Source organism: Larus michahellis, chromosome 3 (assembly GCF_964199755.1).
Source record: "Larus michahellis chromosome 3, bLarMic1.1, whole genome shotgun sequence".
In the NCBI taxonomy this organism is placed as follows: Eukaryota; Metazoa; Chordata; class Aves; order Charadriiformes; family Laridae; genus Larus; species Larus michahellis.
Genome location: NC_133898.1, coordinates 37,650,451 through 37,677,208, shown reverse-complemented (window position 1 = coordinate 37,677,208; position 26,758 = coordinate 37,650,451). Strand labels below are relative to the sequence as shown.

Below are 26,758 nucleotides of genomic sequence, written 5' to 3'. Positions count from 1 at the left end.
GTCCCAAATGGTATTTTGCTTTCTTTCTCCTTACAGGAGCAGCACTTAAATCTATCTCTAGCTACCTGGAAAAATGAACTTTCTGTGCTTTTTTTTTTTGGCTTTTTTTTTTCCTCACCAGTTTTATAAAGGGAATCTTTTTAAACTGTACATGAAGTGAACATAGAAAACTAGAACTCATAGTTCTCTAGGACATCCCTGTTTTCCTCATTGAGAGATTTTTATTACAGTTGATAATCCAGGACATTTCTCGAGACATATTCACAAGTTACTTGTACAGCCAAGTACAATGTTCTTCTCTGTGTTTTCTTTAACCCCTCCCTGGTTCCATTGTACCTTCTTCTCTGGCTGCGGTGGGGCCCCATATTTCAGGACCTTGCATTGGCAGCAACTTCAACAGAAATCAATATTAAATTGGTACAGAAACAGCAAGGTTAGAAAGTGCTGTTACAGTAGCAAAATGTAGCAGTTTAACAACTGTTGTGCCAAGAGGGACCAAATAATCATTTCAGCTGGAATCTCATCTCTAATGGAAGCCAGCGCATACTCCTCTGCATTCCTTGCACAAGTAACTTGCCAGTTACAAGAGTAACTGTCCCTGCTCTCAAATTCTGATCAACTTACATCTTGAAGAATAATGACTTTGGCAAGGAAAATAGAAAAGAATTATGCTGAGGAAAGGATGAGCTAAACTTCACAGTGTTACATCCTCTTCATCCTATACAAATCACACAGTTTAAGATTCCCATATTTCATACTTACTGGTAGAGATAGTGTTTCGCATTCTGTGTCCTGGAGCCATTCAACATAGTTCCAGTCTAAGGAAAACATCTCCCTTTTTAACCTTTTTTTTTTTTTTTCTTTTTTTCGAGTTAAGAAAGGTGGTGGAGAGGACATATTCTTCCCAACTCCTGTCAGAGGTTAGCTTACAATCCCGAAGGTTACAAATACAGTTTATTGGAATGTGGCTTTTATAGCTTTTATGCCAGTTACAATGTCTATCTTGCATCTCTAGGTTGTCGTCTTTTCCACTGTATACCCGTCGTGCATACAGGATTTCTTTGGCCCTGGAAATACTTGTCTGTGGTGAAGATCACAGTTTGTACCAGGCAGAGTGGAGGAGCCTACTTGCTGTTTCTGAGAGGAGAAACTGCATCATCACTAAGTGAAACTTAATGGAATTCAGAAGACTCGTTCCAAAGTGCTTAGATTTGTTCAAAAGGAAAATATAGGAAGAGACTGTATCTTTCTCAGAACATTGAATAATGATTATGATTAGTCTGGAAAATTAGAATTGCCTGAACAGGTCAAAAGGAAAGCCACTGCGTTCAAGTGGTGTTGATGGGAACAAAATAATGACACGATAAAAATTAGCAGGAATTAGCTATCAACCTAATAGTTGGGTCTTACTGACTGTAGGCAATTTTAAATCAAGTTCTTGGCTCATTTATGTCTTGCATCCTATTGGAGGCCAAGGGCACCTTTGAAATACTAAGAAAAACCTGCTGAAGGCTAGCATGTTTGTTCTTCTGTGACTGAGCAAAGAATTTGGCCAGAGGCATCAAACTTGTAGCTGTTTCTTAGCTTTGTGGTAGCATAGATGTTTTCTGATTGCCTCAGTCACAAAGACTTACTAGACTGGGAGGAAAATTATATTTGAGCAGGATTCCTAAACGGTTTCCCTGCAACATTTGAGAGTCAAAGCTATCTAGATGTGATGAACTGCCATTTGGTAGTCTACCAGTGAACTGGATCTACCAGTGAAGTGGATGTTTGCTAAGCTGAAGAAAGAAGTCTTGTAGAGAAGCCTGTTTCCTGCAGATTCAAGGTTGTGTTACATTTATACAAAGGCAGGAGATATTTTGGAAGCACTCAAGTACAATGAAATTTCTTGTACTCTGGTGGGTTGTCTGTCTCTTTGTTGGTAGTTTTTTATATTTTTTCCTTTCTTTTTTTTCTTCTTTTTCTTGAAGCTCACTGCTTCACCCCAATCCCCTGCCTCTGAAAGGAAAAAACCAAGCAACTCTGGCTTGCCTGTTTGGATCTTGTTTGTCCTTTCACGTTTAGAAGCTGTAGTGCCCGATGCTAAAAGACATGCCACTTTATAACTGAGCAGTCCTACCACGCCGTTATATATATTACCGGGTGAAATTCTGTAACCTGTTTCAGTGATGGACAAATTCTGGGTTTTGGGGAAGGATACGAGCAGGTATTTTGCAGGGCAAGCTTTCATTGCTGCTGTTCAGTATAACGGAGGTCACAGGATGTGATAATTATTATCCCTTCTGGACCCTCCTGTGAAAAACTGGAAAAAAAAGACTAGTTTTCTGCATTACCCGGTTAATTTAAAGGAAACTGCTGGACCAAAAATGGGTCTGATCTTGAAAGTAGGAGACTTAAGTTCTATTTGTAGGTCTACAAGTCCTATTCTGTATAGTTCTAGTTTCCCGATTTCTAATTCTGTTTCTTCATCTGTGAAATAGGGGAAAGAGAACCCTTCTAAGCCATGACCTGAGACTAAATTCACTGATGCTGGTAAAGCATTTACTGATCCTTGTGTAAGGAGGGTCAAGTGGAAAGCTTGATCCAGAATTTGAGTGGTTATCAAATATGATTTGATGAAGTGTCTTTGGCTGTTAAGAAATATCTCCTGGCCTTCTGTAGATGGGAGTCAGAAAAAAAATTAAATGATACCATCCAGTGACAGCTCTGTTTCCACCTCTATGAGAGATAGTGGGTGAGAAGTTGTTAGGTGAGATTCTGCAGTTTGTGCTGTACAAGAGCTCAAGTTTTATGATCATAATGGTCCATTCTGACCTTTGTTTTACAGGAATATCTTTCCATCTGGTGCTGGGAAATGTGGGCTGTGCATTTATCCACAAAGCATGAAGCTTAGAGATGACTTAGCGTATGAAACAGATCATCTCCTGAACATTAATCATCTGTATTACAGTGTTTAGATTCTTGGAATGGAGGACCCTGTGGCATAAACCCTTGTGTGCGCAGATATTGTAACCAGCAAATCGCGGTGCTAGTCTGGTTTGGTGAATTCCGTTTCTAGTACTTTGTATGAATTGAATTCGTTCATCCCATTATCCACTTGTTCACCGTGATACCATTCTGAGTGGTCCAGTATTAGCAGTGTTTTGGGAAGGCGTTGCTATGTGATCATAATCAATGGGTTCAAAAGCAGACTCATCCCTCTGAGGTGAACAATGACTGTAACTGAGAACACAGAGCAAGCATAGGAGAATATTTTTAAGGTCAGAGAATTTCTGATGTTTTCTCTGGGCTTGATGCCTGGCCATAGAAGATGTTGCCAATGCAGATTTGACTAATTCTTTGTAGCTAAGCTCCAACGGGGAACAAAAGGAGAAGCTGCCACTGCTCCAAGGAACTTTCAGTATAAACAAGCTAAAGATCTGATACAGGAGAATTTGTGGGAACAGTACCAGGTTAAGAAGCAAAAGCAGGATTGGGGTTGTCTTATATGCAAGAGATGTTAACACTGTTTTACCACTTGGAGAGGGAAAGGACTAGTGTTTCATGAACCTAGTCCAAGTGGGATTTCAGACTGGACAAGGCTTTATTGTGAGTTCCCCAAACACTTTCTGTCTAAGAAGACTGTCCTGGTGCATAACTATTCCAACACACTGCTTTGGTGGAATGGAGAGTTTAGCTCCAAGGTAAACACTTGCTGGCTTCCAGTTTCCTGGGGAAAAACGTTTTTCATCCAGTACTAGATTGCAATTTACCCTTAAGTTCAGTAGGAAGATGGAAGCGAATATTGTGTCAGTCTCATTTCGCAGGGCTGAAGGCAGACATGCCACAAATGAATCCGTACCCTATCTCCTCAAACACACAGCCCTCTCTGACTGTGGAAGCCAGGGACAAATGAAGCCTGAGTAGTCTCAGTCTGGAACGTGCAACAGGGCAACGGCATGCAAACATAAGCATATCTTCATCCAGGGATAGGCTTGAGATATAATGTTGCCTCTGCTCTCTCCTCATGCTCTTTGGAAAGACTAATGTGCGCTCATCACGCAAAGATGGTGGTCAGGGATGACAGGATACAAGAAAGCGGTGAGGCTTTCTGCTTGTCTTTGAGGCTGTACCTGTTCTGCTGGTGATGTTATGTACTTGCTCTGTGCTTTCCTGGTTGTCTTAGGATGTCTGCAGCAATGAGCTTTTGTATTGCCTCAGTACCTGTCGGTGGTGGTCAATCCAGAATTTCAGTGGTTAGCATGAAAGCATGTGATACTGAAAGGCAATGAACTGCTGTAGTGCTTCTACCTGCACTCCTGTAGAAGAATCCACCAGAGGAGCATGTGTGGGATGCTGTGTGTAGGGTGTCTAGAAAGTAATTAAATAAGGAATACTTCCATTTGAAAACGTAGAGAAATACAAGTAAGGGAGACAGATGTTGTTTCTGCTAACTTTTGCTGAACAACAGCGAGTCCAACTGCAGTTTTCTTAACACCATCTGCTGTTGTCTTTTCAGAAATGAAAGGGTCCTGGGCTACAGTTGTTGTAGTGGTATAGTTGTTCCAGCACATAATATCTAACTGAGAGGAAAAAATGTTCTGGCTTACTCTGTCATTGCATGGACCTGTGATGCACCTATCTTTGCCTGTCTCTCTACTCATATGCCACCATATACTGCTGATTTTGGACAGCTTATTCTATTTGCTTTTCTCCTCTGCAAAATCTCAGTTCATAAAACAAGCTAAAGAATGTTAACAAGGGATGCTTCTCTGACAGCTGTGTGATATGCTGCTATCTTGCATGTGAGGAATATGCATGGAGTCCTCCAAAGTTTGTGTAGACGTGATCCATGTGCCTTGTGAAGACACAGGGGAATTATGTTATAAGTCTCACTTTCCAGGAAAAGTAGGATCTAAGTCCAGGCTTAACTTCTGCCTTGCTAGCTTTATGTTCCTCTTGTGGCTTTCATCCTCCTAATAACTAAAGGAGATCTTAACTGGAAGTTTTGGTCTGTCATTATTAAGCGATTCCAGGGTAGAGCTAAAGGAGCTGTAGCCTGAGAAGAAAGGGAGGAAAACAGTATCCAGCAAGTATGGCAAAATATGTTTTGGTTATAACACAATGTGTTTATTTTGTAATTGGACCAGAATACCAATAGGTGTGTTTTTGGATGTCCTCTGTTCAGACCGAGACAAACATGTCACTAATCAGAAAACACTAATAGGTGTTGTCTGTGCTATATAAAAATGCTTTTGAGTCACTCTTCTATTTACTTTGCATGAATCTAGGAATCGCAAAAATCTTTCCGTGCAATCTTACAGAAAGTTGGGGTTGGATAGTCCAGGATTAGTTGTTTAAGGAGTTGGAGAGAAGTGCACGTGGCTTTGGCACATGCATGTAAGATGTATCTTACAATGCTGCTGGCCACAGGGGAATTTCTGTGGGTAAATAAGATTTCTGTCTCAAGGGCTGTCCATATGGCCCCTTTCACCAGCACTAATTCTACTTAGATTAACTGCACAGCATGAATATGGGTCAAAGCCTGGATTGTTGGGAGAATGAGTTCCTGCTTGCAAACTGCTTCCCGCAGAAGTGCTTGTTGGCAGCTGAGATCATAGTGCTCACACTCCTCACAATAACCCACTTTGAAATGTATTTAAAGAGGGGTCTTGGCAGTCTGCTTGCTGCTTTTTCATATGAAGTGCAGGCCTTGGTTTGTAATCCCACTCAGCATGTCGAGACATTTGCTGCTGGGCCATCATCTTCTCTGACTTTATGTAGCACAAGGCAAGGCATCTGCATTTGGACCAGCAATACTAACCACTTTGGGTAGCATTTTTCCCCTCACTCTTTAGCAAGAGGAGAGAAAGTACTCTTTGAAGTACTGCATTATTTATTCTAGAAAAAACTGCTGGGATGTTTCCATGAACACTTTGCCGTGACTGCAAGTGGTGAAAAGAGACAGAGAGATGGAAGGGGAAGAAGGGAAGGAACCGATCTCATGGTGTCCCTGGCTCACGCGTGTCCGTGGTTCCAGTGAACATTGCTTCTTGCTTTTCTTTCTCCTTTGCCTACCCTACTGGTGGCAAAGGCCCTGCATTGCAGTCAGTCAGTCCTGAATCTGCGGCTAGTTTGGTTGTCTCCTATTATGTCAGGATTCCTTATGGGTGAAATATAAAACTGAGCCATGAATGACCTGCTTCATAAAGTGGATCAAAGCTACCAGGTAACTAAACTCTTTTGGGTTCTTTTTGTTTGTTTGTTTTTGTTTAAGTCTGAAGTGATTTTCAGAGCCCAGTTTCATTCCTACTGTTCACAAAGAGAGATGCCTTTGACCCAGACTTGGAGGTGCTTTAAGCACAGGCTACCCTAAGCAGTTAGAAGTATAGGTTAAAGGCTAAAACCTGCCCACACTGCAATGAGTAGAGAGGTAAGATTGTTTCAGTGCCACTAGCCCTCCCAAGTTTGTCACCAGTCTCTTTCCTTCCTCTCTGGATAGACAAATTTTTTGACAACTGACTGGAAAATGAGTATAAGTCATCACAACACAGAAGACTGCATCCCTTTAGATGCTGATGGTGGACTATGAGGACACAGTAACATAGGCATGGTTTTAATGTGAAAGTGCTTGCAGCTTGGTTAGCATAGGAGGTTTACATGCCTATTTCTGAGGTTAATACTGGGGAGACAGTGAAGCAATTCAGTGGAGCTAAGGGCCTCGTGGACAAAGGACACAAGGCAGGTGTTTGCTTCGTGCCTCTGCTACCAACTTGAGTTTGGACAACTCTCCCAATCGCATTCTGCTTGCATGTACAGTGCCCCCCACTTCCACCTTTGGAGATTAAAATCATTGAGTATTTATCAAGCAGCTTAAAATTAAAGTGGGCAGTGTGAAGGTGGATGTAGTTCTAAGTAGATGGTGAATCCCTCACCTTTTTTCTGGCCTCGTGGTCTTGTGACAGTGTGAAGCTTCCCATTTTCTGCCCCCTTCCATTTGGTGACACAAGGCAGGGTGTCCACCATGGAAGTGCACAGGCTCCAATGTGCTTCGGCATCCTGCCTTCTAAGCAGTGCTCACCCAGAAGTCAACATACCTGAGGAAGTTTTGTTTACTTATTTTAGTGTACGCAGAAATTATGATAGCTGCTTGTGCTGCATGCAGTCACACTTGCAAAGGGCTTCCTGGCAGTTGTGAGAAATTGCGTATAGAGAGGCGTTCCAAAAATCTGAATGGTCTGCATGGCCTAGAAGATGAGCGGTCTTATAAAATAATGTATTTCCTATGCATGGTTGTAAAAACACTTTGTGATCATTAAAAGACAAATATTTGGGGGCTATTTTGTTTTGCTTGCTTTATGAGAGTACACTTTTTTCTGAAGACTTCTGCCGCTGTTTTGAGACCACCATACTAGGAACTTTCTTCAATATTTTCCCATCTCTTTCTCCTTATGAATGCAGGAAGCACAAAATATTCTTCTGGCATTTAAGCTGCAGTTATTTTGAATGGCTCCAAACAGAGGGAAATGTGTTTCTGCGGTAGTTGCTGCAGAGAAAGAATTTTGCTGAAATGTCTCTCCCCCACCGCCCTTTGGTGGCTGCAGAAAAGAAGCCAGTGTTTGAGGCCCCGGCTCTGTGCATCTGCTGGATCAGTTTAGGCCAATTTTCCCCCCTCCCCTTCCCCTCTTTCCATTAGCAAACTAGATATAAAACAGAAGCCATTGGATAAATAGGAAAAATGTGTAGCAGAGGAAGCCCTTGTGATTAGGGAGCTGTTAACCAGTTATTTCATGTCCGGCTTTCAGTGTATTTATAAAAATGATGCTATTCAGTGACACGTTGAATTACTATAAATGGCATTGGCTCGGTTGCTTTCTCATGGAAGCCAACTTGCACTTTATTTTTAACTTGGGCCCACTGATTATTTTTAAAGTTAGTGTACTATTTGTTAAAGTGGCAAAAGCGGCAGGCAAAGTGTGGGCAACATACATCTAATTTGCTCACACCCTGTCTTGCCAGTGCACTCCAGAGTCCTGCAGAAGCATGCTGGGAGAGAGCAGCTTGGTCAATGTCTGCCCATTCACTGCTTGGCTGTTCTGGGGAGATGGCTGATTGATGGGATTAGTGGCAGCTGCAGTATTTGGTTTTGTGATGTGGAAGCTTGTCCATTAGGAGCTGGCTAAACTAGGTGAACTCCTCCTCCCTCTTTTTTTTTTTTTCCATTGGTCGCCAGCAGCCGTCACATCGTTACATGCATGTATAAAGTCCTTGTTGAGATTTCACTGTGTGCACATGGTTTAAATCAACGGCTTCCCAAACAGAGGGAGCAAAAGCACCAATACTCCCTACCTGCCTCCAACAATGTGCTTGTAAACTTCAGGGACAGGGAGAAAGAAAAATGCAGCTCATGCAAAAGCACCAGGGGGTTCTGAGTGTACAGTTCACGTTATGCATTGGACAGAGAGGTGAGTCTTGCATCATGGTCTACATGTGGTGAGGCTTAGGCTTCCATACATTTCTTTTGAAACAAATTTCACAGAACAGAAAATGTTCTGCGTGGCATTGTGGCACCTGAGGCAGATTCTCAAAGCTGTCCTTGTCACATCGAGGCATCTGGCAGGTTTAGTCCACTTGATGAATGGTAGCTAATAACTGACACCTTCAAGTGGGGAAGGAGACTGTTGCAAGCTTGGGGCACAGCTCTTATCTCCTTTGCTCTATTTAGGGGGTAGATTGCAGCTCTCATCACACTTGCTGGAGTTTCCACATAGTCTTCAGGGCTATCAGTCTTAGTAAATGAGATACCTGTGGGACTAAAGCATTGTACAGAACTGCCTTAAAGACAGCTTTAGCCTGGGTTGCAACCTGGGCATGAGAGTCTTATGCAAGTGCTAGGGAGCCATTTCCATGCCAATTCAGCCCCAAACAGTAAGCATTCATTCCAACGGCACAGTCTTCTGGTTTCCAGTTATATTCCCTCAAGGATCAATACTTTTACAATAGCTTTACTGTGCATAAAATGGCAACACTTGAAATTGAGATTGAACTGACCACTCAACAAAATATTGTCCAGCACAGTGATTTTGCAGTGGAACAAATAGAGTATACAAGCTTGGTATATCTTTCCCTTCTTTGCTTTCTCTCATTCTGAGAGATCCAGTGCATCATAAAAAAACATTGCCTTCGGAGCATTCCAGCCTGTCCTTGGTAGCCATTCAGTTTGTGTGTCTTAAGATATCCTTCTTCATAATATTTACATTTAATATTCTGGTTGGAATGGAGAAGACAGTATTTGTTCGTACATTGCTGGGGTGAGAAACAGAGAGTTTCTAGTCATACCACAGGACACCCTATTTGCTAACAGGCTGTTGTCTACTCTGGAAATTTTATAACCTACTCAAAAAGAGGTCTCTCTTGGCTGAGATTTAATAGCAGATGCATTTGTGATGTCTCCTCTGATTATTCAAGTATTGCTTTTAAGTAGGTGAAATACAATTAAGAATAATTGAAATAAATTAATTTTGTCCTATCTTTAGTTTTACTGCTATTGCAGTTGACAGAAGAATTTAGTCCTTACAACCATCAAACTAGGAAATGGCTTTGCCTTGTCCGTGTCTCAATTTTATCATCTGCTGGATGGAGGGATGATTATGTTGGTTTGAAATTCTGTTTACTAAAGAGATAAAATCCTTTTTGTGATCCAGTATCCCTTCCTCGCTTGTTGTGTTTATTTGCTGACTCGCTAATTCCCTTGATTTAGCAACTTCATGATTGTAAAGGCCCTTCCAGTGTGTTCACTACTTGCATGAACTGACTCACTAGAAGGCGCCCTCTGGTATTTTGGTTAGGTAATGGAAGTATAAGGAAGAGGAAAGAAGATAAAATAAAAAGACAGACCATACTTGGTTCAGCATCCTGCTTGTAACCCAGCATGGTTGCGCTGGAATCCTGCTGATGGAATGTCCTGACATTATGGTGTTTATTTCCACCACAGCCCTGAAATGTAAACAGGACATCGTTGGATGCTAATCCAAGGGACAGGAAATGACTGAGAATCCTGTACTCTTGGGCTATTGGTAGGAGACAAGGAAGTGAATTTTACAGGAGGATTGGCATATAGTACCAACAGTGCACTGGACCACGCATCAGAGGGAGTGTTTTCAGGAAAGGTATCTGACATATGTTTACGGGGAGGAACAAAACATAGCACTGGTGTCAAAAGAAGTACATTAATATATGCAGCAACTTGCAGGACATCTGACATGTCAGGGTGCTCTGAGCATCCCATCTTAACGTGATGAAAGATACAGAGGGAGTTTTCCTTGAGCTTGAAATGTATACAGAATCACTGGCAGCTTATCACTGTGGTATTTATTTTCCCCTATGCCTTATAAGACAAGAGTGAATTCAGCCAAGGAACACAAGAGTAGCAGAGAGGAGGCCATGTAGCATCTCTTGCTCCAGCCCTAAAGCCCAGAGGGCACGGATGGGAGGTCACGGTCAGGGAAGCATTCGTTTAAGTGGTTTGATGCACTAGAAAGCCAGCTGTGCTTTTCTTAGCAGACCTAAATAAATTAATGGCATGAGGATAATATTGAACTTCCAGTCATGGCTCCCTCCCCCCCTGAAATGGAAAGGGGCACGTACAACTTGTATAAGATGGTGTCTGGTGTGCTGTGTTCGGGAGGAGGAAGATGAGCCACGACAAAGCTATCGCTACATGCTGTGGGGCACTTGAGACTCGTGTTGCTAGAAAGAGGGTTGCACCCCACTTTTATCCTATTAGAAGACCTTGACTCTTCCAAGGAGCAGCTGCTAATGCCTCTTCTGTAATACCCCTTGTAGCAGTGAAGACAGAACTGTGTTGTCATGAATATAAAGGGGGTCCTTTTCTGAAGTTGCTAAATGCATACAGACTCTCTAATTCACACTGACTCTCTAGCTTCTAGACTGGTTGACTGCTGCCTGATGTTGCCACACAAGGTCTCGGTCTCCCTAAGTCTTGGTCTGGCGTCTGTAGCAAGAAAATGACTGGCTAAAGGGAAAATGAATCAAGTTTTCTGTGCTGTGAGTATTGTGCACTGTTTTGTGTAGTAACTCTCCACACGCTCTGCTGGATGGGTTTTGCAGCAAGGTGTGGTTTTATGGTAGGCATTTTCGTGAGCATCTTGCTGGCACGGTGTTGATACTTTTTGAACAAAATCCTCTGAGTTGTGCCTCTACTGTGCTGCTTGGGCTGGGTTTCTATCCGGATCTGAAATTGGAAATTTATTACTTGGAACTGGTTTTTAAAGGTGAAACTGACACCGGTTTCTTATTACTTACCGAGTCCTGAGGGCAGAGTTACATTCCTGACGCTGCTGTAGGTGTTAATGATTTCATCAACTTGAGAAGCACAGAGCCCTGAACTCTGCTCTTGGCAGCTAGTAAAGAAGGGAAACTGACTTTCAAATATTTTGTTTTTAAAGTTGGGGTTTTTTTTAATGGTGTTTACATTAGCAAACTGGAATTTGTGGGACAGACTTACAACTGGAACTGAGAGAATTTGTTGACTACTTAGTTCTTAGAAATCAAATCAATAGTAAAGCCTCAGTAGGCTGCTGAGACTGGTCTTGTCAAGCACCTCTGAAGTTGCAAAAGAACAAGAATCTGTGAGTGGGCCTGTTGTGGATGCAAGCCTAAGAGTTTCATTTACTTGGTATGTTTTCTATGCCTCAAAATAATCAGGAAGGATACTATTATGCAGAGCCCAAGATTTTTTCTATATTACTTTCAGTTGCATGCAAATAGCTCAAAAACCTAGCTCTAAATATGGAGAGATTTCAGGATGTGGTGTTTTGTTTTGTTTTTAGAATAGCTTCTGTCTTGTGTTGTGCAGGAAGATGGCATTGTGAACGAGGACCAGGATTTAAAATCAGAATTAACTGGCATTACTCTGGGCTGTGCCGCTTACTTGCTTTATGATCTTAAGCAGACCATCATTCTCTTCATACCTCTATTGTGATATCCTTGTGTCTTGCCAGGTTGCCATGAGACGTAACTTTTTCTGTTTTAAACTTGAATAACCCTTTCGATCCAAGAGCTTGCTGTTTTTCAAGTGACTGTTATGCATGCGACAGATGGCTGCAAAGGTAGTAAATGGAAGGTTATGGAATTTAACATTGATTAATCCCATGTATTTTGATGGATGAGTCTCAAAAGCTTATCCTGTAATTATTTATAGAGGTGCTTAAAAGGTGACTTGTTGATCACCATTTATAATTAGCAGTACAGAGAACATTTGATGGTAGTGTTCTTCAATCTGGGAAAACTAAGTCAGGGCCCAGGCTCTGGGAATTGAAACTTGGCAGATGACGCGCAAATTTCTAAAATGAGAGAGACTAAACTGAGGGTTGTGGTAGATTTTTCTGCTGCTGGAAATCTTTAAATCAAATGAGATGCCTATTGAAAAGTTATATTCTACTTCAGGGAGGAATTAATTTATGGCAATCCTGTGGCCTGTGCTATGCATTAGGTCAGACTAACTGATTGGTACAACCCTTTCAGCTTTATAGTTCATAAGATTGTCTGTCAGATTTGTGAGGGTAAGTCTCGCTGAGGCTGATGGAAGCCAAATAAATCTGAAGCCAGAGTTTTACACTGCCTTCTTTCACATCCTTCATGCTTCCAGCCTGTATTCACTTGTTGCCCAGATAACACATGGTAATATCCTCCGGAGTTGCTTTTATCTTCTTATCACTGTGTGGTGCCACTTACCTTCCTGTGTTCCAATCTGCAGTACCTTCTACGTGTGCCTTAAAATTGTGGGTTGTTTCTTTTTTGTATTACTTGGTTTTTTTGAAATGGGAATTGAAGAGTGAGAAGGTTTGAGCAGATCTAAGAGGGAACATGTCAGGTTGTGGACACAGTTGGACATTCCCGCTCTGCTGTCCCTTCGGCAGTGATTGATATAGGGCATTCATATGTATGTGTGATTTTTTTAAAACTTTTTTTCCCCCCAAGCATTGTACCATTCAGAATTGCTCAGCAAAAGAAGGCATCCTTGATTGCTGAGTTGCTATCCATGCTTCACACACTAGTCCAGCAAGTCAGATGGGGATCTGCTGTTGCTTTTCCCCCCGTACGTTATGGCACAAGGCAACTAGCCCAGTGGGTCTTGTTAGAATAGTCTCCCACTGTTGTGCTATACTACCAGTTCAGAGTGGATGAGGCAGCCCAGGGGTAAAGCAGGACTCCATATTCCTGACCAAACTTGGCAGCCAAATGATTGCTGTTGCTGAAGGATTGCAGCTGGCAATAGCCTACAGGTGTTGAAGCTGGAGAGGATAATCACTTGGCTGTTTGAGTGACTATTCTGAGAAGACAGGCTAGATCTTGGTAAGCGTTCATCTCCCTTACAGACACTGGTAGTTAGACTTTCGAAAGAGCCCAGTATGTCTCGTGCAAATTTTTCCATTAAGATTTTCCCATTAAAAGGTCTGTTCTCAGAATTGCCAGATTTTGAAGAAAACATAGTTTCCCAAATGTTTCCACGTTCTTATGAGAGCTGGATGTTTCAAAATTTGTGATAAATCACACTAGAAATGTGTATTTATTTGTAACTGATTCCTTCCTCCTTTTGTTTTTTTTTATGCTGCTGAATACTACTCAATCAACCGTGATAGATTTTTTTCTACATTCTTTTCTTTATCCTATTCTTTTGGGTTCAGTAGAATGGGAAGAGATATTGGTGAAAGGGGTCTTTGCTTTTTCTTTTTTTTTTTTTTAAATAAAAAATCTCAAAAGGCATCTCTAGAATTCCCAACACTAAAATAGCTTGCTTCTTTTCCAAATTATTTTTTTCTATTTCAAGAAGTTCTTTCTCCTTTTAACCATCTCTTTTCAATAAGCAGTACTCTTTGGAAATTTGCTTCCTATTTTGCACTGAAGTGGAAGCTGGATAGTTTTGTGAAAATCTGCTCTTGATGGGAAGGGACAAACTCTCTTTAAATTCTATTTATTGAAATTCAAGTGTGTCTTGTACACACATGGCAAGTGAAGTTTGCAGATTATATGTATAGCCCTCTTCTTATAAGCAACAGTGGTGAAGGCGGCTAGGCTGCAAAGCAGACTGATAAGATCAGTGCATTTAGAGAGAGGATTTCCTGCATTTCCTCTAAATAGTAAAATGTTCCTTTTATGGCCTGCAGTTGAACAGAAAAAGCATCAACTAATGGAGATGTTCTCTTCAATTAATCCCTGTTTTGAATGAATGCCCTGAAGGGCCACATACGACTTGGAGAGGCCAGGCTAGCTGTCTTTTGGAGGCATCATTTCAGGTAAGCCTTTAGAACTGTGTGGTACTGAATCCTTCTTGCTCTTCAGGGACTAATTCCATGAGGCGACAACTTGGACATGGCTGGATAAGCTCAGCTACTGCATGTGATAGGCCTGGCCCCAGGGGAGACTGGGCAATTTTGCTGAAAGGAATCTTACTCACAGCATCTTCTGGGTGTAGTCTAGCAGATGAGTGTCCTGAAGAGACCAAGCAGCTGCATGGTAAAGGAGTGCCTGAAGGGAGAGAACACCCGGTTTGTAGTCCTTGGGGGCTACATTGTTTTTCTGGCATAGGCATACACGCAGCCCTATTTTAGGGTAACCTGAAATGTAAGGGTTGCTTTTCTTTTTTTCCCTATTATGTCTTTAGAGAAAATAATCAAGCTGTCTTGAGGGGAAGCCCTTCTGATTTTGAAATGGTTATGAAAAAGACATCACCTGAGGGCTCTATCAGAGGCTTATCTGATAGATAATATATGCGGCGCAGGAGGGTGGCAAGTGTATGCTCGTTTGGCACGTGATTGGTGAACTGGGGAGTGTGTTTGATTTCAGGATTTATGGGGAGCGGCTTTATCTGCAGCACTGGTGCATTGGTGTGGGAGTTAATACCCTTTCCTTCAGACCTGCTTGGGAGGAGATGTGCAGTACCTGGCCTGCTTTGGGAGAGCCACAGGCAAGAGAATACAGTTAGAAAGTAGTACAGGATGGAGAATATGAGGGAGTGAAGATGAGCTGTTTGCTACTGCAAAGCTGTAATTTTCAGCATCCTGATCTCTCTAGCCAAGTTTCTGTGGAGACAGTCCCTAGCACATAAACTGTCAGATGTTTGGGGAGCTACATGCTGCTGAGCAGGAAATCATTCAGATTCCTTATCTTCCACACAACAAGCTCAGGAGAAGTTCTGCCAGAGAGCTTGCACCCAGGCCTCAGGGATCAGGGCTTGACCTCTGGGAAAGGGTTTTCCTGGGGTTTTGCTTACAAAACTGAATTCAGCTACTTTCTAAGCATTTGCCCTGAAGAGCTTCTGAAGGGCAAATACTAGATGGTAGTGGTTAGCAGTCCTGCTGTGGCTAAAATCCCATCCTGTTCCCACAGAAATCAGTGGTCAATCAGTCAAACATCCACTGACTTCAGTTCAAGCAGCTGAGGCACACAAAGGGAACAATTCTGCAAAGCCCTACATTTCTAGAGAATTTGAATTCAAATCCAAGTTGTTGGGTTTTGTTTTGTTTTGGTTTTTTTATTTTTATTTTTTTATTATTTTGGATCATCTCCAGTTACAAAGACTTATTCCCAAGCAATGAAGTAATAAGACTGTAGACTATCACGTCTAGGGAATGTCTTGGAGCAGGCACTAAGACCATTGCTATTACCTGGTATAGGAGCCAGTAGACATACAGGTCCATTGTGTTTGTCACTGTCACAGCTTGTGTTAATGCAGGAGCAGTGTCTATCCTGCGAATGGTATTAGAACTGGGAACAGTAGTTTGATAAGTGTTAACACTCAAGAGCTTTTCTTTAAGCCTGCCTCTATTTGTTAAATTATCTGGGGAACCACAGCTTTTAATATTAATGACAGTTTTGTCATTAACAAAGCTTGATAAGCATTACCAGTCAAGAGCTTTTATTTAATGCTGCTTCTATCAGTATTGAATTGTCTGGGGAATCACAACTTTTAATATTAATGACAAAATTATGTTGTCGTTAACATGTAGTTTTGAGAAAGGATGGGGCAGATGCCTAATGCAGTGGAGTAGCAATCTGTGAAGACTCACCTTCTACAAATAGGAGGAGTCTTTTTTTGGGCAGTTGATATCCTGTCTGTGAATTTTTGTGGTGTGAGAATCTATAATGAATTGGATTTATGGGAAAAAGTACTGGTGTGTTTATTTCTAACATACCTCTTCAATGCATGTATCTTTGTTCTGCAGCTTGTTCTTGTCTTTAATTAGCAGACGTTGGCTCGTAAGAGAATCTCTGCAATATTCTCTTGTCATTCAACCAGTCCAGATCTGCACACAGATGTAAGTCCCCTAAATGCTTACACAGAGCAGGGGCTTTGCTGGTAAGAGGACTTTTGAGAAGTTTCACTCTTTGCTTAAGAAAGGTGCATTCTTTTCAGTGGCGCCCAGTGACAGGATGAGAGGCAATAAGTTGAAGCACAGCGAATTCCATCTGAACACAATAATTGTTTCTCTGTGAGTGTGACTGAACACTGGCACAAGTTGCCCAGAGAAGTTGTGACTCCATCCTTGGAAATACTCAAAATGCAAATGGACACAGTCCTGGGCAACCTGCTCTAGCTGACCCTGCTTGAGCAGGGGGGTTGGACTAGATGCTCTCAAGAGGCCCCTTCGAACCTTAACTGCTGAGATCAATATTGCAGCACTTTCTTAAGAGCCGGCCACCTGCCTGGCTCAGCCCTATCTCAAAAACAGCAGCAGGAGTCATGAGGATTTATTGTCACAACCAGCCTGGGAACCACTTCCTAGTGCTTTCCTTTTCCTTAGCTCCACAAAGTGTGTGGTGTGTGTCTTTTGGCTCTTGACCACGTGAAAGCTTTTAGCACGTGGCTTCTGGGGCCAGGAAGTTGGGCCTTCTCTGGAAAAGATTCTTGGTAGTACACGTTGCTTTTAAATATCCTCTTTAACCCCCCTTGCAGACCAAAAGTGTAACTTTTTCTTAAAGGGTGTATTTTGGCTCATCATTTCACACTTTCCTTTTCTTTCTGCCTTTACTAGTTGCTCAGAACTCATTTATCAGCTTCTGAAGAAAGGTGCGTCATGGCTCACTCAACTGCTAGCTGCTCCAAGAATTGTTTGGTCTGCCTCATAAAGAAAACCTGTCATCTTTCTTGTTAATCTGGGGATTGTTTTTAGTTTTACGCTGCAGTGTTTGCAAAGAAAGAAAATGCTCTTTGTAAGTGCATGAAAGAAGTATCGTTCCTTGAGAAAGACATATAAATTTTCTTCAGTGAGGCTAAAGGCAATGCTTTCATTTTTTGTTTTCCCTTCAACTTTTTTTTTCTTTTCCTTTTGTTCCCCATATTTCATATAGATTAACCTGTACTGCCTGGTAAAAAGATGTGGACTTGTAACTTTTTCTACCTTTTGGAGAATAAAATGTGTGGTTTGGGATTCTAATGTCCTCTTACTGGAAAAATATGGATTGAAACATAAAATGGGGATTCGGAGCCTTGTGAGATAGGGCTCTTTACGTGTAAAGCCATTGTGGGATACTTGAGGGAACCCTGACCTCATCTCACTCAGGCTTTGAGGGGACCGAGATACTCCATCTATTCTGCTGAGCTTGTTTCAAAACTCTCAAATTGCATCCCTACCAACTTTTGGATCTGATGAGCCAAAGTGATTAGTCATAGTCACCTTTGCAGTTTTGTACAGATCCCCTCCCCGCATACTGCTTGGGAAACTGCACTGATGAAGGAAGGCATATGCACGGCCGTGGTGTAGCACGGCCAAGCTGGGAGATGACTCAGTACAGAGGGATGTACATACACATCATTATTCTTTTCTGCACTGGATAAATTCTATTTTCTTTAAGGAGCGTTGGGATGCAGGTGGTGTGGAGAGAGAAAAACAGGCCTGGAACTTTGAGTGGGACTTGTTTAAGGAAAATTTTAGCACTGTGACCCTAGTGGGGCTGTGCATCCAAAATACTGGAGGGGAGCCATAAAACAAACCAGCATAAAATAAACTTGTTGTACATGTTTTAATACTTACGTCCCCAGCTACTTTTGGTGTGTTTATCAAGACGTTGTGGGCTTTTCGGTCTGTTTGGTGGTGGGAACGAGGACAAGGAAAGGAGATAGATATCTATATCTATGTGGACCATAGTAAAGCTTTGTTTGAGGTCCTCTATCTTTAAATCTCCTTACTGAACTACTTCCTTGGCTGGAAGAAGGTAGGAAAGAGGTATTGCAAACACCTGTGCTCTCAATATTCTAATAAAGCTGGTGGAAGGGAATTCCTTGGCCTGGTTGCAAATGCTCTCGCTTTTGCTTTATCTAGAGGGGATAGAGAGCTTGAACTAAGGTGGAGTATTTGCCACAGTTGCAGTCAGTGGAGTTTGAAAGAGGGGGCAGAAGTCTGGACTGAGGCTGTTTCATTATTTTCAGATAGGGAAGAAAGGAAAACTTTCATGAAAGTGTTCTGATTTTCTATTTTAGAACTGCATTGGGATGTGTGTGTTTGGTTTTCTGAGCCTGGAAACATTCACTGTGTAGAAACACTTTGCACTGAAAACCAGGAGTGTATGACCAAGCAGCTTTCGCCGCTTAGAATTTTGACTCATATTTCAGTAGTTGAGCTTAAAGCATATGTTCTACCAGCTAAACCTGTTATCCATTTTTAACATGTTTATTCACGAGTTACCTGTGGGAGCATAACTGACCAGCAGAACAGGAGGACGTTGTTTTATTATTCACCAACTGTCTGACAGTGCCTTGGGTTGTGAATACATGTATGTTATTTGTGGATGGCTGATGCTGAACAGCTTATGTGGTTGTTGAGCAGCTCCTGAATGTCAGCGTGCTGGCATTAGCTTATTTCCATGGGGTTGTCTGCGAAGTGGTAGGCAGGTGAAAAGCATTTTGTTTGATGGGCTCCAAAGCTATAGCTGGAGAATCTGTTAACAGAAGTAAGAAAAGAACATAAAATGTTCCTTTGAAACCAACTAAGAGACATGCAGAACACTGGCATATCCCAACAAATTCTTCAATCAGTGAGGGAGAAAGTCTGCATCTGAAGTCAGTTTCCCCTGTACGTCTTGTGTTAATTATCCTCTCCAGAGTGAGTGCTGCTTATCTACTGCTGCTCTGTGATGCGTTGAAAAATCAATGAGGGAGGAGGAACAGTGAGCAAACTACATCTAGGTCTCTGCTGACAGTGGTGATGGGGGCACAGGATGGAGAGAGATGAAAGTAATTGCAGTGCTGTCCATGATGCACAACTCCGCACTCTGGCACTGTCTGGTAAGGGTGCAGAGGCTTCGCTCAGCTCCCAAAGAGACAGGGAAGCTTTGACTTTCTGCACAGCTTGAGAGCAGCTTCTGCTTAGTGGTGTCAGAAGCAATGACAACCCTGCCCTCACTTTCTTTCCGATTTGAGGCAAGCTGCTTGAGCTGTTATGAGCAGCGTGGAAGAGTATTCCTGGGCAAGGAAGGTTTAATGGGAAGCGTGGAAGTGTAGCTGAAGCATGAAACTACTACTGACATACAGCATATGTTGCTTTTCTGAATCTGTCGTCAGACACTTTCGCAGGGTTAGGATTAAGGATGAAAACTAAACCTTTTTTGAGTACAACCAGCCTGGAAGAGGTCTGTGCAACACTAACCAAGTACATGTACAGTTTCACGTTCCAGTGTGAAGTATTGCCTCCAATTTAGATTTATCTTTCTGCCTTGCTGCATTGCCCACTTCTTGAAGTGGAGTGAAGAAAACATTTTTACAGCCCAGTTGAAAAGGTGTTTTATCTTCAATCTAACCATTCATTTTAAATCTCAATTATTAAAAGAAGAAAGTTTCTCTACCAGCTCTGCTCCTAGCACTGTTGGATTTTCTTTTCCTTTTTTAATGATAGAAATTGCATGAGTGAATGCAGTTAAAAAGAGGCATTCATACTAGTGCCTACATAAGTTTGTATGTGACTTGGAATACATTCCCCAGGAGTCAGGAAATGATGATTTGGATGCTCTACTTTGACTTTGCTAAAATTGTCTCAAAAGGCCTTTGGAGAAAATAAAATATTTTGAGGACTTAAAAAAAAAAATCTCAGGTGCCCACTTGGCACAATTCCAGCGAGGGACATTTCACCAGAAATGAACTGAGTCTGAGTTCTGTTTGGAAGAGTTGGTCTCTTGTTCTATGAGGTTATGTGTTTCTGTCAGAATTAATAGGAGTCTGTTATACCCATATAGGGAACATATGTTGTTCACTCATCTGAGGAGTGAAAGGCACTTGTAAAGTCTCTATAACCTAATTCAAATAGTATGTTCACCCTGGAATTTATGCCTTGATAAGCCAAACAGAATTTTGAGTATACCTTCCAATATCTTTCTGAAGAAAAGGATAAAATGTTTTTTAGTTTGTTTTTTTTTCTTCCTTTTTGCTTTTCCTGCTGACTTTGCCTCATAAATATGACTTTTGGGGGATTCCCTGGCAAAGGTGTGAAATAATTTGCTTTACAGAATATAAGACGCTTAGTACCTGATAAGAAAGAGATTTCCTCTGGAGTAACCTAAGCCTAAACATTTGAAGAACTGAATACAAAGGCATAAATTTATTTTTGTGACTGAACTATTGGGTGGTTGACCCACTGGCATTACCTCCACACCACGGTCCTTCCACAGCACGAGACTTGCTATAGTACTCCCACAGAGCACAGCATCCTTCCAGCTAGAAAACTGATCTTTCCTCTTGCCCTTTGTTTCATTTCCTGTGATAAGTGGTTTCCCTCTAAGCAGTTATTTAGAAACTCAAATTTTGGTCCTTAGAGACACTCCTTCCAATTTAGAGAAATGCTTTATTTGGTGTGGAGTGGTTGGTTAGAAGGGGCAGAGATCTCATTTCCAAGATATTCCCAGTGTCAGTTCCTCTCTATTAAATGAATGAGACAAAACTGCTTCTCAAGGTGGATTCAGTCCCAGTACTAAAGTTTTTTGGTTGTTTTTTTTTGTTTGGTTGGTTGGTTGCTTGGTTTGGTTTTTTGTTTTGGGGTTGTTTTTTTTTTTTCATTTAGGCAATGTTATGTTTTATCCTTTATCGCATGGAGGTTGCTGAGGTGCTGGGAAAACCACTTCCTTGGAGCACGCTTCTATAAGCAGCTTTCTGAGAAACAGGTGACTTGGTAGTCATTATGCTGGGATTTGATGATTGAGAACTGTTTGCCATGTAGTCATACTATTGCAATTTAAACGAAGAGAAACTATCACTGTAAGAGTATTCCAGTAGATGCTGGGTATATGTCTTGCAATATTGATATGGATATGAAATGTGCTCTGGGAATTAAAGAGAGTTAGTTCTGCTGTTAGTGGGCCCTGTAGGACATGAATTGTTTCCTTATCATGCATGACCTCTGAAAAATGTAGAAAATTTTTGCCTGTGTTTGAAATCTCAGCATGAACAGGATATTCTAAGACCTTGTGGACTTGTTCTTGTCTAAAGCACCGTTTTTTTCTTGGAAACAAAATAACGTTCCTTAAAACTATTTCCCACACCAACTCCCCTCTCTAGACTGGTGTTGCTTAATGTGTTTAATTCTGGGGTTATCCCAGTTGAGCTTTTTGTGATTAATAGCTGATAACACTGTAAACCCAGCACAAAGAACATTTCCTGGGCAGTAGTCATGCTTCTTACAGGCTACATTTGACTGATGTTAGGGTATGGACAGAACAAGCACTAGGGAAGAGGTCACCTTGAAGAGGGTCTCAGTGCTGTGGGCTCAGTGTTTGTGTTATACATCTGCTAGTTTATATTCTTTCCTGAGATTTGGAGAGGGAACCACTTCTCTGTACAATTTTCTCTGTTTTAAGCATCGCCAGGTACCACTGCGGTGCAGTAGACCCTAGCTTGTAATATGATTGGCTATGGGGGTTTGGGGGGAGGAAAAGGTAAAGCACAGGGATTCAGTAGTGTTAGTTCCGTTTTCATCTCATATTTACTGGTCCAACAGCCGGTAGTTAAAAATTAGTGATAGGCTGGCAGCCTGCATGCAAATTGCTGGGTTACATATAACGTATTTCTGCTTGGACTTGCCATCTAGTCCAAATACATAGTTGGTCTTGATGTTTCAGAGCTTCTGATGTTTTGCTGGGAGGTAGGTGCAAAGTGGTGAGTGAAAACTGAGAGGGCTTCCTTGTTTAATTGGGTTTCTGGGCACGGGGCGGGTCAAATGCTGCTGCTACTTCTTGTGGCTGGAAAGGTTTTGGTACTGGTTGGCTGTGTCTTCTCTACAGCAAGTAGGAAAGGGGGATAACAGCAATTTCAGTCTTTCTTGCAGTAGGATATGTTCTTACATAACGTTCATTTATCTTATAAATGTCCTGGCTTGACCAGGACAGCAGAGCCAAGACCTGAACTTGTTGTAGGAAGCAATGTATGACTGCTTACTTACTGTCTTTATTTGTATGTATTCCACCCATAAATTTAAAATATAAGATGTAAGATTCAAGTAAGTTTTAAATATGCTTCCAAAATGTGAGACAAAATGAATTGCAGCAGGTGATGTTTTGGATAAAGTCCTGCACAATCTATCAAATAAATCAGTGTTGTACAGAACTAGAGACAGCAAGCAGTGATATTGGCACTTGTTCTGCTAAGACGTACATCACTGGGTATAATAATAATGTTTGCAGCCGTAAGGGGATAAAGAAGATATTCCTTCTCTAATAGAGGGTAGACTTCTGTTCTATTTGTATACAATGGGCCTTCTTTTTGAATCAAATCTAAGGACTATGTACGCAGACCAAGTAGCTGTTTAGAAGCAGGGTTGAGTTTTTTGGTTGCTTTTTTTTTTCTTTTAGCGTGCAGCTGTAGTGGGGTGCTGAGGGAATTTTATCCTGCAGTCTAGTTTTCTGTGGAGTGTGTTCAAATTTTTGTCAACAAGATGCAAGTAGCTTGGGCTCAGAAGCTGAAAGAACTTGCTGTATCTTCAGGCAGGCTATTAACTTGCTGTAAATACTTAGAAGTCCAGAGATGACTACCCAAACATCTGCTGTATGCAGCTTCTTTGCAGTTTTCTTTGGATATCTGAGCATACTTTTAAGCAAATGACTTATCCTTGGGGGTGAACAGTGTGTTGGTCAGTTACAGTTCTAGGAAGTCTTCCCTAGATATACGTCAGTACTTAAACTTTTCTTAATTGTGAACACTAAAGGCCTTGATGTGTTCATGACCTCTTGCTGTAAGAATCCGGGAGACTAGAACTTGCTATTGGCAGCCCAGAGAAGGGAGTAGAATAGACTTGGTAGCGATTGGCACAGACACCACACGTTTGTGTACCATATGCTCTAGACTACATGGATCTGCATTGCTTTGTAGAGAAGATCCTCGCGTTTGGGTATTTTAGGGGGGTTCTCCCTGTCCCTCCTTTTACTGCACTCTTTGCAACATGTTGGCCAAGAGCCTTGACCACGCAAGGAAGGTGGCTGGTTTTAGGTGGCACTTTTTTTTCAGACCCTTATAATTGATCACTACTTGTGTCACACAGAGCATCAGCTCTGTGGGATTTGACCTTAATGTACGAGGCCTGATTCACCCTAATGTCATGAAGCACTTAGCAGCCCTAAAACCTAAAGCAGTAAGTCATGGCTCTGAAACTAGCTTTCAGTGTTGGTGTAAAATCTCCTCTTGTAAATATTACAGCAGCCAGAAAATATATTTTATCTGGATGCCACTTAAAAATACACACAGAAAACAACCCAAAATCCTTGAGCAGAACTCTTTCCAAATATCCATTCTTCATGAAGATACGTTAGGTTAAAAGTTCAACAATTTCACCAAGCTGCTGGCTTGGAATCCAAACCTACTTGCGTAATGTTGAGGTTTCAGCGTATCAAACCCAGAGTATCCCTTGTCCGAATGTTGAACAAAAATAAAAATGCTGGAATAAAATGCTGTATATGACTTTTTCTTAACTTCACTTTCTAGATTTATTTTTGATGCCAAATTGACAAGTCGAGAATCAGAGTAGCTTAAAAAATAGGCATATAAAATCAATGACACTTTCACCCTGTCTATGCCTTGACCTACAGAAACAATCTCTTAAGAGGAGACAGCATCAAAATCCCAAGACCTGTTCCCTTTGTGATGCATCTACTGGCTGTTTCTTCCATTTAGTAAGTCGCTTAAGAAGCCTTTTAACTATCATCCCCATCAGTGGCTTTTCAGTATATGGAACTGAACTGACAACCACCATCTTTATTATTTATAGGTTCACAGTGAAATATACTTTACCTGAGGCACTAAGCAGGAAAGTGGCAGATCTGCAGACTGACTTTCCCAGGTGGCATTGATGGACACTAGGTTTGAAGAGATTCAGTGCCATCCATGAAAAACATGTAAAAGTCCAAATGTTGTCTTTGTAGGGCTTTTCCATAGTTATATGCATTTGCTATAAAGACTGAGTTGCTTTTTCTAGTGAGAGAACTTCAGAACTTCAGGTAATCGATTTACCTGTCAATAATGAAGACAGCACTTGTACACCTACATCTGTGGCCAGTTTCCAGTGGTTATAACCAAGGCCTATTTCCAGTCAAGTTGAGCTTTAATGTCCTGTAGTGGCCCTGAACCCAGTGTTAGAATGGAAATAAATTTTTGTATGCCGTGATGACATCGGACAGCAGATGAAACATTTTTCTACTAATTGTCTGAATAAGAAAACAGCATTTCACATGGAAATAAGCTGGAGTTTGGGAAGATGTAATTGGACCTTTACCATTTGTTTGTTTTTCTTGGAGCACGCTGGCAGTTCTTACAGATTATTTCTCTCTCAGAGGCACTCTAATGCCCTCAGCTGCTTATTTTGTCTGGAAAAATCAGGCACCCAGGATAACGATGACAACAACAGCAACATTTTGACTCCCAAATCCCCTGGCAAAATAGTTACATCATGTCTGGAAATAATTGGGCAATGACAGAATGGAAAAATTACAATGACTGAAACAAGACAGGGACGCTCTTAGCAATGGGGTTTTGTGTATTCATTCTTTCAAAGGTGGCAGTTCTTAGTGCTACTGGGAAACTCTGGACTGACATCCCTTGTACTTGAACCCCACTCTTCCCAATAGAAATATTGCAGAGATTTCCAGTCTCCCTAGATCAAGCCTTAGTGCTAAGCTGCCCGGTATTCCTGGTCTTTTGGCGTATAGGCATGAGTGAGACAGCTTGTTTTCCAGATAACTCTATTCTTGACTTCTTTCTTGTGGGTATTAAAGGCTTGGCTCTAGCATGAGCATGTCTTATGGATAGAACTGACAGACATTACTCATTAGGGCCAGTTTCAAACCAATGACATTAAAGGCATTTCATACCTTAAGACCCGTAAAAGGCATGGGACTTCATCTTCCTCTAGAGTAAAATAGTCTTCTGCACTAGAACTGAAGGAGCAATGTGCTGGTTCTGGCTGTCAATATGTATGTTGGCTTGACTAATGTTATTATGATCTATTTCATCTTCAGTCTATGAATTCTTATATTGAATAAAAGCTTCATCTCATTCTCCAGCTTCCAAGGCACTCTCTCCTGTGGAATTGCATCACAGCATTGTACCCCCCACCAGAAGAAAGCAAAGAAAGCCAGAAAGTCTAACCTGGCCTCTGCTCTCTAGATCCATAGCTTGCAGAAAAGGCAGTTCAGACCCACTTTGTTGTGTAGCACAGACACAACTTAGATTGTAGTCTTGTCCTGAATTCATGGCTCTGAGATTACAGTACGTTCTTGGCAAGTCCTAAAAACAACAATTTGAGTACCTGATTTATTTCAGGAGTAAAATCTGTGGATTGTAGAGAGTGTTTGAAAAGATGTCCTGTTGGATGGTCTTACCCTCAGTTACGATTGGGTCCTGGGATGGCATCTGTGGCATTTGTGGGTTTCTTTCCCCATGTTCGCTCTTATGTAGTGTATTTCCCACAAGCTATTACAATCACAGCAATTTGAAGAACAACAGTGACATAACAAACCAACCCATCTAGTGAAGCTAATGCTGTAGTAGGGGCAATCATTGCATAAGTTCAATTATTTCATAAAGCATAAATTTATCCACACTGGATTTGCAGACACTGCTAAATGCTGTCTCTACAGAAGCATCGTTACTGGGGTATGAACCATCATGTCCTGGCCAGATTCCAGTTGGGTGATTACTTTTTGCTGATGTAGTCTTTATATTACCATTTAGATATTACTGTAAGTCTACTTGGCACTGTACAATCTGATTCAAGCAGGTAACTAGGACCCTGCACTGGAGAACCTACAACCTCAGTGCCACACCTGGGACAATGGAGTACAATACACTAAAAATAAAACATACTGGTCAAGTATAATACAATAAAAATAAAACGTTCACAAAGTGTTGTGCAATCCTGTGTCACGCAGTAGGTATCTCTTCATAGGTTTGGTTTTTTTTTTTTTCTCCTTAATATATGCTTAAAGAAAAAGAGAGGAGTTTTGCAGTTTGAGGTGTCTGTAAGTGGCTACTACAAGCTTTTCCAAGTCTATGAGCTGTCACGAAAGAAAGTGAGGATATTGCCATGGAACAGTGAAAAAAGGAGAGAATAAAACCAAAGTTGGTAGAAAAGAAGGAAAGAAAGAACTAAGGCTTGAACTGCAAAGTGCTGGATTTTGCCTGCCTGAATAAGAAGCTTTTTGGTTTTCTGCCTTTTTTTTTTTTGAGGTATACAAATAGAACAAATATGGTTCATGGTGAGGAAGACAGGAAAATTAACCTTGG

General features: G+C 41.4%; 1 protein-coding gene across 6 annotated transcripts in view; it reads left to right on the top strand.

Moving 5' to 3' along the window:
- DAAM2 (dishevelled associated activator of morphogenesis 2) overlaps window positions 1–26,758 on the top strand; it is a 212,829-nt gene that overhangs the window by 55,024 nt on the left and 131,047 nt on the right. For 2 of the 6 annotated variants that reach the window (XM_074579702.1, XM_074579700.1), the window contains exon 1: window positions 8,304–8,447. The exons of the other annotated variants lie outside the window; for them this stretch is intronic. In XM_074579702.1, the coding sequence (XP_074435803.1) occupies window positions 8,381–8,447 (67 nt within the window). In that variant the 5' untranslated portion in view covers window positions 8,304–8,380. Of the gene's footprint in view, window positions 1–8,303; window positions 8,448–26,758 lie in introns of those variants that run through there. 6 annotated transcript variants of the gene reach the window in all.